This window comes from Acanthaster planci, linkage group LG20 (assembly GCF_054643075.1).
Source record: "Acanthaster planci isolate LZ-2023a linkage group LG20, COTS_SCS, whole genome shotgun sequence".
NCBI lineage: Eukaryota > Metazoa > Echinodermata > Asteroidea > Valvatida > Acanthasteridae > Acanthaster > Acanthaster planci.
In genome coordinates, this window is record NC_141796.1 from 9,640,678 (window position 1) to 9,654,647 (window position 13,970).

Consider the following 13,970-nt stretch of genomic DNA (forward strand, 5'->3'; position numbering starts at 1 on the left):
ACTTGAACAAATTGCATTCAGCCAAAATCCTCCAAAAGTTCTTGAAAATGTCATTTGGAGGTGTGCCTTCCTTCAAAATCCTTCAAGGTTTTAATTTTGTGTTCACAATGTACATGTACACGTACAGGTATGAGTGCTTTATACTGGCACATGTACATGTACATTATACAATACATGGAGTTGGAATTTTACACCGTCGTACAGGAGAACTGTTGGTTGTCTCCAAACTTCCTGTTTGTAAAATTAGGGACGGCCCTGCCCTGCTTGACTTAAAGAGACATTAGGAAATGGGTTCTGACGAAACGGTGACTAATTCAAGTTCTCAGCCCAGTTTGAAGGGGGTATTGTTGCACCCCTCTCTGGGACAAAAGAACGTCTCGTTTTTTCCGACTGGAGGCCGAGTGTTTACACAGATTGTTCAGTCACTTGACTGAACAGTCACTGCGTTTGGAGATCGCACAATGGGAGTTGGAATGTCATTGTGGGTGGGCCACGCCTGCAAAAAGTCTTGTGCCTGGTGCTTTCTTCAGCAGGGCATGTGCTTGTGTGTTCCATTCCAAGAGAACATGGGTTATTACATGTAGGTACATGTATGTATCTTTTGTTTATACATGTATGCTAGTCTAAAGTCGTGCGTAATGAGACTCATTATTTTTATCTGACGTTATAACCAGAGTGGACTGGATCCTTTTGGACACCAGGGACACATGGGTAGGGTACATGAGAAAAAGTCACTGAAAGTCTGTTTGCAGTTGTTTATGGGAGAAACAACATTTTCTTTTTGTCTGGCCAGATGCAGTGAAGGTGTTACAGGTGTGCATGTGTGTACAAGATATGTGCGCTGTAAAGTTCATCTCCTGTTCATCCACATGTGACCGCAAACTAGTGCTCAGAGGGTGTGGCGAAAGTTGGAGTCCGAATTTGGTTTCATTTCGGGTTTGCTGTCAGTTCACACTTTCTCTCAACTTGTGCAGTCAAGTCACACATAGAATAGCTGGATTGAATTATAAACTGCGACCGGAGATTGGGGAAAAGGATTTAACTTTTGTTGGTACTGATCGAGTCCACGATAAAACATTTCCCACGGTTGGAAGTCTGAAGTTGAAAGGTATACCGGTGCATGTACGTACATGTAGGTTACAGTGTTTCGTCATGTTTTTTTATGTGTTTGTTTGGCCACTTCTCAGTCATGACTGTTGGCCGTTTTGTCCGTATTCCAGTCTGTTTTACTTTGCATCCGAACCTGTGAAATGTACCACACAAGGTCAGATAAGATTTTGAGGAATAAGAATTTCTGGATTAAGTTGCAATGTTTAGATAGTACTGCAGTGCTCATGTACTGCACATGTACACGTCTGCTGAAGTATTGGTATTTCGTAACTCGTCAATACATGTACCGGGAAGTGCAATATGTACATGTACATTGTATGTATGTACACATGTACTGTACATGTACAAGTGTGCATGTCTAAGCTACCGGTACATGTACATTTGGGTTCTGCATATACATGTACATGTAGGAACATGTACTTGTAACCACATTGTAAATGACGTAAAATCTTCGCAAGAAAATGTCTACAAAAAAGGGACCAATCTGCTTCAAGTTTAATGGTTGTAATTAGCAATGTGACATGTAAATTTACCCTACAAGGTGTACCGGTAGGATGTTGAAAACAGACATTTGTGTGTTTTAATTTCAGAGATACACCTGTACCAATAGTTGAAGTGGCAGAAGTATGCATGTACATACATGTAGATCTTATAGTTGTTTGACTTGATCGATTTGATTAGAAGACAATGGACTAGATTGATTTGACTGGACTAGATTGATTTGAATGGACTAGATTGATTTAAATAGACTACATTGATTTGACTGGACTACATTGATTTGATTGGATTTAGTAGTCGCAGATGAAAATATTCATAGAAATGCCTGCTTGAAATCTTTGGTTGTGGAGTTCCTGAAACTTTGTTGACAGAATTTCACCTCTGCTTTGTTTTTAAGTTCAACATTTGATTTGTAATGTATGTGACCAGTTCATGTCATAAGCCGCCACCTGAATTTGAGGATTTACATTTTAGATTATCGTTCTTTGCTCTCATTACAGGATTTTTCTTTGTTTTGACGAAGCCAGGAAGTAGCTGCCTAAATGACAATGGAAGGGTGTGGAGCCAAATGCATCAAGTTTCTTCTCTTCATAATCAACTTCATAGTTGCCGTAAGTTCCCATATGAATAACAGTAAGATTGATTTAACGGTGTGACAGGTTTTTATTACGTTTACCTGGAATTGCCCTGAAGAAGCCCCCTTCACATTGTGGTTAACTTGGATATAATGGTATAATTTTTCTAGCGTGATTTTATTTATTTTGGCTTTCCCCCTGTAGATATGCGGCCTGGGCCTGATCGCCACCGGCCTGCTGATCAAGTTTGGGGTGACCGACTGGATCCCCATTGATGAAATCGCCAACCTGCTCAACAGCGAGTTGCTGCGCAGCGCCACCTACATCATCATTGCGGCCGGCGCCTTCGTGTTCCTCGTGGCAGTCTGCGGCTGTTTTGGGGCACTGTGCGAGAACAAGTGTTTGCTGATCTTGGTACGTAAAAGACGGTTTTGCCAACGGGTTTACATGTACATGTATGTGCAGATTGCACATACGCGTAATTCAAAAATTACATGTATATAGGACATCGCAATTGAAAGTTGACACTGCAAACGGAAGGGGGGCTTGCACTTGAGAACAATTCATGTTCACATTCATAGTGGCATTTCACAAGGTGTGAAAATATTTTCCCACGTGTGTGAAAAGGCTCAAGAATGTTTTACCACTCATGGAAAAAGGCCTTCAAATGCTTTTCCACTTGTGTGAAAAGACATGAAAATGGTTTCTGTTTGTGTGAAAAGTTGTGAAATTGTTTTCCCATTTGTGTGACAAGGTCCAACAGTGTTTCCCACTGGTTAAAATCGTTTTCACACTTAGTGAAATGAAAGGTAATTCCCTGGGAAAGAGAACAAGTCTGTTAACCAAGAATTACACATTCTTAGGTTAATTGTAGTGTACATAAAGGGTGCGTTGGCGGAATTACTCCTGTTAACACGAGTAGGTGCACGAGTATACTCCCCCTCTAGCGAGAGTATACTCTCGCTGACCCACGAGTCATATTCCAGCCGTTTGAGTGCTCACAAATATACTCGTGTTAACACGAGTAGCTCGCTCGAACGCAACCAAACTGTACCTTTCTGCTTGGCTTCTTGTGAGCCTCCTGTAAGGAAAGATACTAATTGCTGGAACCACCAATGTACCGGTGGGCAACTTACAAGCTCAGTGGGCGGAACACCTGCGCGGTGTTGCCGAAGTCACGGGTTCAGATCCTGCTTCAGTCAGTTTCTTTGTACACATACAAATCACATCTTCTTTGTCGTTGGGCCTACATGTACAGAAGCAATTAATGAGTTCCCCTGTGTAGTTTTAATGGCATGTACGTGCACATGTACAGGGTATGTACTCATATTGCAGAACTACATTTAGCTCCTAGGCTTTGCATTTGCCAGTGGGTTTAAGAGGCAAGACCACAGACTCTTGGTTCCACTTTTCGTGTGCCTGCATCTGGGAGCGCAGTGTTTATCACTTTTTTTTCCCCAGAGAGGGTTCCATTTGCCAAACCTCTCTGCGTGAGCTAAATGATAGAAAAAAAAAAAAAACCAGGAGCAAGAGAGGAGGAAAAGGGATGGAAAGTGACCCTTGTCTGGCTGGTCATTGTTGGTCAGTGGTCAGTCTGCTGCTTAATGAATAAAGTCCCCTCTTCCCTCCCCGGAAAGAGCCAAATTGATATTCATGTTGGTCTTCTGTCTTTTCTTCCTGACAGTACTTCTTGTTGCTGTTCATCGTGTTCGCCGCTCAGATTGCCGCAGGCATTTTGGCCGCTCTGTACACCCGGCAGATCTCCACCTACCTGGAGACTGAAAGCACTATGTTCTTGAAGGACGACTACAACAGGACAGGCAAGGAGTTGGCTACAGCTGCCTGGGACTTCATCCAGACAGAGGTAAAGAGAGCGAGTGACAGTGGCAATGACACCAGGCTATTGTCAAATAAGCCTCTCACAGTCTCTGAAAAGATTTTCTGTTCACATTGAGATTCGCATTTCACATAACATAAAAATGTTTTCACACCTGTGTGAAAAAAAATGAAAATGTTTTCCCAGCTGTGTGAACTGTAAAGTTGTGACAATGGTTTCTCACTTGTATGAACTAGAAAGGTGGGAAAATAATTTCGCACATGTTTGAAAAGGTGTAAAATCTTTCTCACTTGTTTCATAAGGCCTGAAATTTTTTTCTCACTTTTTTGGTGTGAAAAATGTTCTCCAACTTGCGTGAAAAGACCTGAAAATATTTTCCTGCTGTGTGAAAAAATTTCCACTTTTTGTGAAATGAAAGTGAATTCTGTGGGTAGAGAAAAAGTATGAAGAGAATATTCCGTTCCAAGATTTATTTTCAGTTACAAGGTACTGTCTGTCGTCGCATTATTTTCAAGATTTTGTTTACATGCCAGGCATTTGGAAGATCTGCAAGTACACGTATACTCTACATAGATGCTCGACTGAGATAAAAAATGGCATTTTGCAAGAATTTATAAGAACAGACAAGAAATAACACATCCAAAAACATTTCAAGTTCTGTATTCTTGAAAATGAATTCTCTGGGCTTAAAAAACACTTTTGCCCATGAGTTTTTCAAAATTTCTTTGAAAGCTATGTGGGCCTAGTACCTGCTAACATATAAATTTCAAAGAGGAACGTGTTTGCAAAAAGCGACAAAAATTGTCCGTTGTCCGCCTTTTGCACTTTGCCCCTCTAGTTTGCTGGGGTACCTCGCATTTATTTTGAACCAGGATTTGGGCTGCAAATTGAAGGTGCTAAATAAACAATCGAAAAGCCTTGCTGTCAGGGGAGAGCTAGTCTCCCCACTCCCCATTTTCAGCGTAACGAAGGACATCCTGCTAATTTATTTATATCAGATCATTTTTTTTTCTGTCTGCAGCTGATGTGTTGTGGTGTGAATGGTGAATCGGATTACAATGGGAACACTTATTTACAGAACAACGGGCAACCTTACCCTCGGAGCTGCTGTGCGATGAATGACTGCACCAGTCCGCGAAATTCGGTACATTACAAACTTCCTGAAGGCTGGTCCACACTTGGTCCCGAAAGTGAAACACGCTCAGGAAATTAGGACGTCACGTCAAATATGCCCACTCCAAATTTTCAGGAGTTGAACAAATTTCAAGTTCAGCGAATTGTGTCACAAAGGTTTTATGACGTCCAGTTCGTTCGCTTTCGTGTTTGCCTGAAGTTTGAACCAGCCCGAAAGACAGAAGCTTGTTAGCAGCTATGGCTTTCCTAAAGCAGTGTTATTCATGTTGCCTGAAGTTTGAACCAGCCCGAAAGACACAGTCTTGTTAGCAGCTATGGCTTTCCTAAGCAGTGTTATTCATGTTCGTCTAGATCCCCTTCAACCGCTGTATTATATTTGTCAGGAAATCTGATTTTTATCCCAAACAGACAATATACAGAATAGGCGCATGATGTTTCATACTGTAGCTTAATGCCACAAAGGTTGACTTGTGAGAGAAAGTTGAGCGATATTTGTGGCTTAGCCCCAGAGTTCCAGTTGCCGGTCCTCACCGTCGATGAATAGCAATAATTCCAATACGAACATTGGCTCTAAATCCTGGGCAGTAGGCAGAAGAAAACCGTAGGTAGCACTGGCTAAAAAAGTGAGTGGTTCAAATCTGCAGTTTTAGATGAAACTGTGGCCATTTTATCAAATTAGCACCAGTAACTGGAACCCAGGGCAACCTCATATTCGTTGCAATACCCTGGGATGAAAAAAAACTTTTGGAAATTTCTTTGTGTGACCTTTTGTGGCCTTTCCAAAAGCTGCGGGTGAATCCTGTGACTTTTTACACACTTTATGAATGAGGGAACATCAAAAGTTCACCCAAATCTCGTCTTTCTGTCATATATAATAATGCATATTTTTTCTGGAGAAGGTGTAGCCCCCCTTTGTCAACATAATCCACCAGTGCCTACAAAGACGGCAATGTGTAACATTTCACTGGACCAATATCCAATAGCAGTGGTGAATAAGCCTTTTGTGAGTAAGATTTGAATAAAATCTGGTACACTGAGTTATGAACACAACACTTAGAATTCTTCATACTAAAGATGGTGTTGCTATACATCGTGATTTAGGGCAAGCTTTTGCTTAGTTACATAAGAGACGCCTTGTGCCAATATACTGTTTTCGGTGGATAAGAAAGGCAGAAAGGAACCAGTCCATTCCAGAGATGGTGGTCGCCATGCGAAAGCTTGCCCCGAATCACAAGGTATAGCAACAGTGTCTTTAGACTGGGGAATTCAAATTGCTATGTTTATGTGCAGTCAGAAAAGTCAGTGTGCTAGATTTGGTTCAAGTTTAACTTGCAAAGAGCTTTTGTCAGATTTCATGGTGTTTTACATGGAGCTCAGACCAATTTTCACCTGCAGAAAGGTTGCATTGTTGCAGGGAAACAAAATGTTGGAGTGATTCCACTTGGTTCCAACAGCTGATGTTAGTGGAAGTTGAGACGAAGACTGAGCCGAAGCTAAGATTTCACAGGAGGGTTTATGTCGCTGCCATACATGTGCCATATGACATTTTTGTCACCTTGAGGTGCGAGATGATGTCTTGCTATCTATAGTGTCTGTAAACTAACTTTGGGTCTTTGTGGTTGACAGGGGTGTAAGGGTAGAATCGAGGGGTTGATATCGGACTACGGCACCATCATCGGGGCCACCGCGGTAGGAGTTGCGTTCTTCGAGGTGAGAACATTAGATTTTAACTGTTTGCATTTCACGGGTGTTGGAATCCTTCTTCTTGTTGAAACCCCTTCCTGAGACATTTAATAGAATGCCAGATGTGAAGCAAAATTCAGGACGCATGAGGAGAGTTTTGTTGGTAATCTGACTTTGAATATAGAAAGCAGGTTGCATGAGGATTTCAAATCAACATTGTTGAAGGATGAAAAGATCTTGAAGTAGACTTGACAAGGTCTTAAAGGTTTTGATTTGTCAACCTACAAGGTATGTTTCTCTTTGAAGTGGAATGTGCTCTGAAATACGCACTGTACAGTTCATATTTCTAGGGCTTTTCAGCTCATTTCAGCTTTTTTGATTTCGGATTTCAGTTTTTTATTGCTCACCGGCTGTGCACAAAATTATGGAAGATTTTCACAGTTCAGCTTCTTTATGCCTTTTTTCAGCTGTTTTCAGCTATTTTAATCATTGGTCAATCTCATCCCTGATATTTACGCTCTTATAAATGTGCTACTCATTTGATTGCATGGACCGGTGCGCTGTCCCGGAAGACGTAAATAACTGATTTCTATGGAGGATCTCTTAAAGGTCTTCGCTGCCATGCTTGTTTAAATCTTTCATCAAAGTCACACAAGGTCATGGCACGGCGTTCACAAGTGCACTCTTCAGCTTGACGGTGGTGCATATTTGATGGTTCACAGCACCCTGTTGGTTGGAGAGGTACATGTACATGTATGTTACGTGTGCGTGCCTTCTGTCCAGGAGCGTCACGCCACCGCAGTAATGAATTCTGGGTCCGGTCATCTAATTACACCATTTGGAACTGGTTCTGAAAAATATGCAAAGAGCAGAAATGTTACTGTTTGTTCCTTGATATTTCACACTGCAGTGGGATGCTTGTGAATTTATTTGTGGTCATGACCTCAATCTCTGTGCTTTCCCCTTTCTCTGCTCTAGCTGTGCTGTATGCTTCTCGCCATCTGCGTCTGCCGGAACGTCGGCGACATGGACTAAATGACTTCTCTCGAGAGGTGTTAGAAAAAAACAAACAACAGCTAGCTTCATGCGTAGAACGACAGGGCATCTTGGCACAAACAGGTTGATAATGCGTACACAAATGTTTTGTCGGCTCGTGGGTTTCAGGTAAAAGAAATCCCACATTATTAGATGGTTTGCAACCCACCAACAAATTAGCCAGTGTTTCGGTCTCCACAAAGAACAGACGACTCCCCCGTTTTTCTTTCATGACCCACAAAAGTATTAGAATTTCAAGGAGACAATTCATGACAGTCTGTGAATTCCATGGATAAAAAATAACCAGATAACTTGTGTAAAAAAAGAAAATTCAGAATGTGAATGTATGTGTAGATAAACAGGTAATTGGTGAGACTAATAAGATATATTATACAAAAGAGTGCCTGTCTCATCTGAACCTCAAGAGGGCGTGCTTCATGCTTTTTTACCATCAGGGTCGTGGGATATTGGAACAAAATAGTTTTATTTTGAGAGAGAAAAAAAAAACAAGGTGACGTACCTGTACACATTTTAGTTTTGTAAATTACTTCATCCCCCATTTACACAATATAGAAATAGTAAAAAAAAGACTCTGTAAATAATTGTTTCGGAGACTATATTAGGGGTAATAAACTGAAAAAATATTTGCTGCCGAGAGTAAACTTTTAGAATTTCATGACCTGAACTGGTAGTATTTTTCCGATAGCCTAATACCGTAGTTAGAATTGCTTTTCCTGTAGCTACGTATGTCATATGGAAATTGCGACAAATGGTGCAAAGATGCTGTTGTATGTGTAAGCAAAGATGACATATTTGTGCATTTTAAGAACTGACTAAGTTCATTTTTTCTATTCTGTACTGACTTAATGCATGTTTTGTGGTACATTGAGAAGGTAAGCTGTTGAATATGAGCCTGGTTTCTGTAAAAAAAAAAAAAAGCAAAATTATTGTAAAGGCTTGTGGCCTGATTCAGCCATTTTCTTGGGGTGGGGAAGGGATGCCAGATGTAAATGGCCCTGTGGCATGGATAAAATCAGTAACTAGTGGCCCGAGAACATGAAGTCTTGTGATAGAGCAGAGTTCTTTGATATTGAGGTTATTGTCTAATGTTGTAGCGGTTGCTGTTTCCTGTCCTGAGGGAGGGCTCATTACCATGGTAACGATGATGTCAGGACTTGCTGAAACATTTTGCGTGTTCACAACCACCAACAGAGCACATCTGTCCGTTTGCCTCCCCAAAGAAAAAAAAACAGCTGAAAAGAAGTCTTTTCTCCTTTCTACCTCTATTGTGTCTGAAGAAGAGATCAAAAAATGGACTTCGTCTCGACTGAAGATTTGTTGCCAAGGGAATACTGTCATGCAGGGGGCATTGTTGGGACAGCCAAGGAATCTGAAAAGAGAGATTATGTTTTCCTCATTCAAAGCTGGGTGTGCCCTGCTCCATCTAGGCCAAACTGGCCTAATAGTAGGCTATTGAAAGGTTTTTTTATAGAGCAGGATGATTGGTCATTTGACAAGAAGTTCTCTGTGGGTTGATCAATAGCAGTGTCCGTTTTACAAAACATGCATGACAGTGTTCCTTTTTTTTTCAAAGGGCTCAGGTGATGTGTTCTGCACAATGTGCCATTGTAAAAAATGTGCTAAGGTATATATTATGACAGGTGTCCAAAGTGGAGCGTAGATGTGTGCCAGTCGCGGGTTTTGTCTTTCAAAGTTTCCTCAAAGTGGCCGGTGGAATTCCCACTAAATAGTGGGTCGATGTACATGGGATTTTTAGACAGCTTTCCTTGAGTACGGTAGTTCGCCGCTGTTCTTTAGCTAGTGGTGTGTCGTCTGCACAATGGAAGTCGATTAAACTGAAAGTTGGAATTACGCAAATTCTATTAAAATTTGCAGTGTCGGCGGTGGGGGGGGGGAAATGAGATTGTATATGGAACAAAGGCCTTCTGATGTTGTAATAAATAGGAAAGTTAGCTTGTGAATTTGCAGATAGCCTAGGACGCTCTTCCGAGATGTTTAGGGCAGATTTGTGTACTACATTTAATCATTCCTGTGTCTGCGTACCAAGTAACAATTCCAAATTTTTGAAGTACAAGTCGGTGATTAATATTTCCTAGATACACATAGGTGTGACTAAACTGATTATGGTTATGGTCGTATAATCAGAGTGGAATCTGCTTTTTGAATCTGCATAATGTTTTGAAGCATACATATTGATTAGCTTTTGAGGCTTTGAATATTCATTGGTTGAGTGATTGGAATAATTGTGTTTTTAAGAGGCATTTTTTTCTTTCTTTCAGTAAATCTTGAAGCTTATGATTTTCTTTTTAAGTGTCACCACATTTTAGCAACATGCCGTTTAGAGGATGGGAGAAGTTGGTCATCCCTCTTCAAGTGTTGATGTGGAAGAGTCTAGTCTCCCCTTTCATGTACTGGGACGATCCATTTCCCAGAGAGGGGGATAACGGTCTTTAAACAATCAAAGAGAATCAGTGAACAGAGGGTTTTCGTGCATTATTTTTCTAATTCTTTGAGTTTTGCGACTTCGTTGACGTTTATCTGTTTCTAGCATGCAAATTTGAACAGAGTGAATGCTTTATGTAATTAAATTGAAGGCAAATTTAAATTGAATTTAAAAAAAAGATGCGCAAATGTCTGAAAATGATAGTACTTAGTACGTACTCTTCTCTTGTACCCATATTAGAGATTTTGTATTTAATCACACATTACCCAAACTGTAGTTGCTAGTCTTGAATTTTTTTTAACGGCGTTTAGAAATAATTGCATGAATTCTTAAAAAGGATTTTGTATGTATATACTAGAACGATTGTATCGTGTGTGTGTGTGTTGTGTGTGGTGGTGTCCTCCGTTTTGCAGAATGAATCCAACGGCAAGAGGAAACTATTTAAAACTCTATTTTGTACTTTTTACATGTGGAGGCTGTATCCTGGGGGAAAGAAAAACAAAGAACCAAAAAAAATGTCCTACTTAACGGTGGTGTTCAGTAGCTTCTTTGTTTAAGAGTCGATTTGGGGTTGATGGGAGTATTTCAATATGAGGCATCGGTTTGTACTTTGGAGCTTACAATCCACGTCAAGTCTGGTACTGGATCACATCTTGAGATACCGTTCGCTTCAGGTCGCCCTGACGGGTGCTTCAGAAAACCTGGAAATGCGTCCAGTTTGGAACTGCTTATGCCCACGTGCTGTATAAAGCAAAAGAATCTTATTGGCTAACCCACTGATGGTCAGGTGACCAAGCCCAGGAGATAATATCATTGTAAGCACACTCTGCATGCGAGTATACACCTATATCATGAGGCTGCCATGTTTGTCTTGTCCCCTATAGACCTATTGGCAGTAGTGATACAACTTTACATATTGATGAAAAGGGAACAGATTATTTTCCCTTCCAGCCTCATCTTGGTTGCGTTAGTTTGAATGGTAGAAAAGCAAGATGGCTGCCCAGTGATAGAGGTCTATGTCCTTATGTTAACATTATGTTGATGTGTACTCTTTTAAGACTGAATCCACCTTGCCTTCAGTTTGCACATGGTCGCAGTTCTTCAGACATGGCTGCCGTGATAGACAGGCACCCTTCAAGTTTAGCTATGCACCACAGTTCTTGAGTCAGGTGGCTGTAGTGTTGTTACATGGCAAATGCTTGAAATGCCTATGGAAGCCAAGGGCTTGTGGCTATGGCTATTGGCCATAGACATGCATGTTTTTGCTGGCTGCAGCCAGGTGCATTGTAAATCAAACGTGGCTTAACATGGCAGAGTTCAAACAGATCAAAGACTGCTTTACCTCAAGTGGCATGCATAACATACGTGTACGTTGATCATTCGTGGGCCCAATACTACCCAGTCAATTTTTGTGTGAAGGTACTTTAGACAGAGAACTCTTTATTCCTTATACGAGGTCCCTGGTGTTGTGGTGTTAATGGTGCTTTGTACTATAACTAAGAAATGGGTCTTTAGTAACGCCTACTGACAACCTTGTGTTTCATGTATCAAAGGCCCTCAGTTACATGCTAGTGAGGACCTTACTAATCCAATATCTGTACTATCACGGATCATGTCTTTTCATTCCATCTGAACTTCACCCTGTCTGTATTCACAGTAGGCTTCTTCTTAAGGGATATGAACTTTTTGTTATCCTTTTATAGGCATGGTAATAAGAAATGATGCTCAGCAACACTGACCAATCAGAAGAGATGTATCATGGGAAAGACATTACACTTTGATTGGTCAGTTTGGTTGGAAAAGCAGTTGTGTACCAACATGTACTACATGAAAGAAGTAAAATGGAGACTCATCAAGAAGCAAACTGAAGTTTCTTTCCTCTTTGAAATATACCCAGAAATGTTGCATGAAATAACCGAAAGTCGAGATTGTTCACAGTTTTTGTCTTTGTCAACATAATACAGGGTCCTGTGTTGCTCTCGATGATGCTTTTTATATACTGTAAAAAGTGTTATTTTATATTTTGTTTATTCATTTTAATTCCCTGTAAAATGTTTGCTGTTTTATTTTTACAGTAGCTGAAGTATATTTTTTTGGCTTTAAGGTTGATGACCCAGTAGGTTTCCTTTCGTTACTGTAACAGTCTTTAATCGGAGGAATGAGAGCTGTTACGGGTTGAAATACAGTATTGCAGCGCATAGGGAGGTGACAGTAAAGTTGCAAGGTTCGATGTAACTTGCATTTAAAGTGGCCCTCTTTTAAGTTTTACCCCCTCAGAAAGCGAACATTCTGTTGGCTTTTTTTGGTTGCCTTGGAACAAGAAGCCACAAAATTTTAAGAAGGCTCCTAGTTGGCCTAGCATTCCCATATCCAAATTCATCAGAATGATACAAAGTAGGCCCTGTGACTTTGTGGAAGTTGAAGTGTTCATGAAAATCAGCCTGTGTCACATTTCGTGACAAATTTTTTTCAGTTGCATGAATTCTGAGCTGGAATTTCAAAATTTTTAAGTGTCTAGTTTCAAAGTACTGTTCTGAAATTGTCCTCTGGCCTTTAAAGAAAAAACAGTGGAAGTAGGTTTTGAAAAGAATGTAGATAATGGCACTTGAGTCTTACACTATTCAGAAATAAGTGCCCACTGAATTAATTTGGAAACAATGGATGGTAAACAGTTTCAAGAATGTTTTTTCCTAGCTGTTATTTCAAGAATGTTTTTTCCTAGCTGTTGTTTCAAGAATGTTTTTTCCTAGCTGTTATTTCAAGAATGTTTTTTCCTAGCTGTTGTTTCAAGAATGTTTTTTCCTAGCTGTTGTTTCAAGAATGTTTTTTCCTAGCTGTTGTTTCAAGAATGTTTTTTCCTAGCTGTTAAGTTGGGTAGTAAAATAAAGTACAAGTCTGTGACTTAATTTAATGGATCCACATTGACTAATAAACGTACAAAAAACCCTGGTACTATAAATATGGACGGAAATGCTTTACGATTGTAATATTGTGTACATGTGCTGACCAGTGTTCCAGTAACTTGTGTCATTACGCTTAAATAGTAATACTCTATGTTTGGTGTATTCAGTAAAGAAAGGTGAATCAAATAAACGTGTAAAAATGTAGGAAACTGTGAAATCTCGTCGAAAATTTGATTGACTACTAGAAAAAACTTGGCGTGGACTTGGGTTTGTCTTTCCTCTGATGGGTGGGGGTGGGAGGGGCAAACGGGACCACCCCCCAAAAAGGTTTTTGGTTTTTGTTTTTAAATTGAGAGGGCATGGTATTAGCACATTGTGTATTGAAGTGTAATTTCCTCCCAGAAATTTATCCTCGCATTTCTGAAAGAGTAAGATTACATAAAAAATGTCAACTTTTTCGTCTACCCTAAGATCCACCCTCCCCCCAAATGTTTTGGATTTGCCTTTAGCTGTGTTTATAAAGATGGGTGGAGAATTGTCTCATAATTTATTTCATTGAAAATGATTATGCAGATGAGGGCATTATTTCTTTATTTGCCCCGCCATGAATAAAGGTAGTTGGTTTCACCTTTGACCTAGTTACTTAAAGCATTTTGAAACCCTTGTATAGCCCTTCAATCCTGTAAAACCTTACTGTGTAGGAGTCGACTGCATTCTGGCAGCTTGGCTAG

General features: G+C 40.3%; 1 protein-coding gene across 6 annotated transcripts in view; it reads left to right on the top strand.

Moving 5' to 3' along the window:
• Window positions 1-13,456, top strand: part of LOC110975001 (tetraspanin-18B-like) — a 34,417-nt gene extending 20,961 nt beyond the window's left edge. Inside the window, exons 1-7 of one of the 6 annotated variants that reach the window (XM_022227034.2) lie at window positions 870-1,108; window positions 2,136-2,219; window positions 2,388-2,597; window positions 3,868-4,047; window positions 5,042-5,164; window positions 6,781-6,864; window positions 7,816-13,456. In XM_022227034.2, the coding sequence (XP_022082726.2) occupies window positions 2,151-2,219; window positions 2,388-2,597; window positions 3,868-4,047; window positions 5,042-5,164; window positions 6,781-6,864; window positions 7,816-7,872 (723 nt within the window). In that variant the 5' untranslated portion in view covers window positions 870-1,108; window positions 2,136-2,150 and the 3' untranslated portion in view covers window positions 7,873-13,456. Of the gene's footprint in view, window positions 1-869; window positions 1,133-2,108; window positions 2,220-2,387; window positions 2,598-3,867; window positions 4,048-5,041; window positions 5,165-6,780; window positions 6,865-7,815 lie in introns of those variants that run through there. The other 5 variants (XM_022227031.2, XM_022227030.2, XM_022227029.2 and 2 more) reach the window with 5 other exon arrangements.
• Window positions 13,457-13,970: the final 514 nt, after the last annotated feature.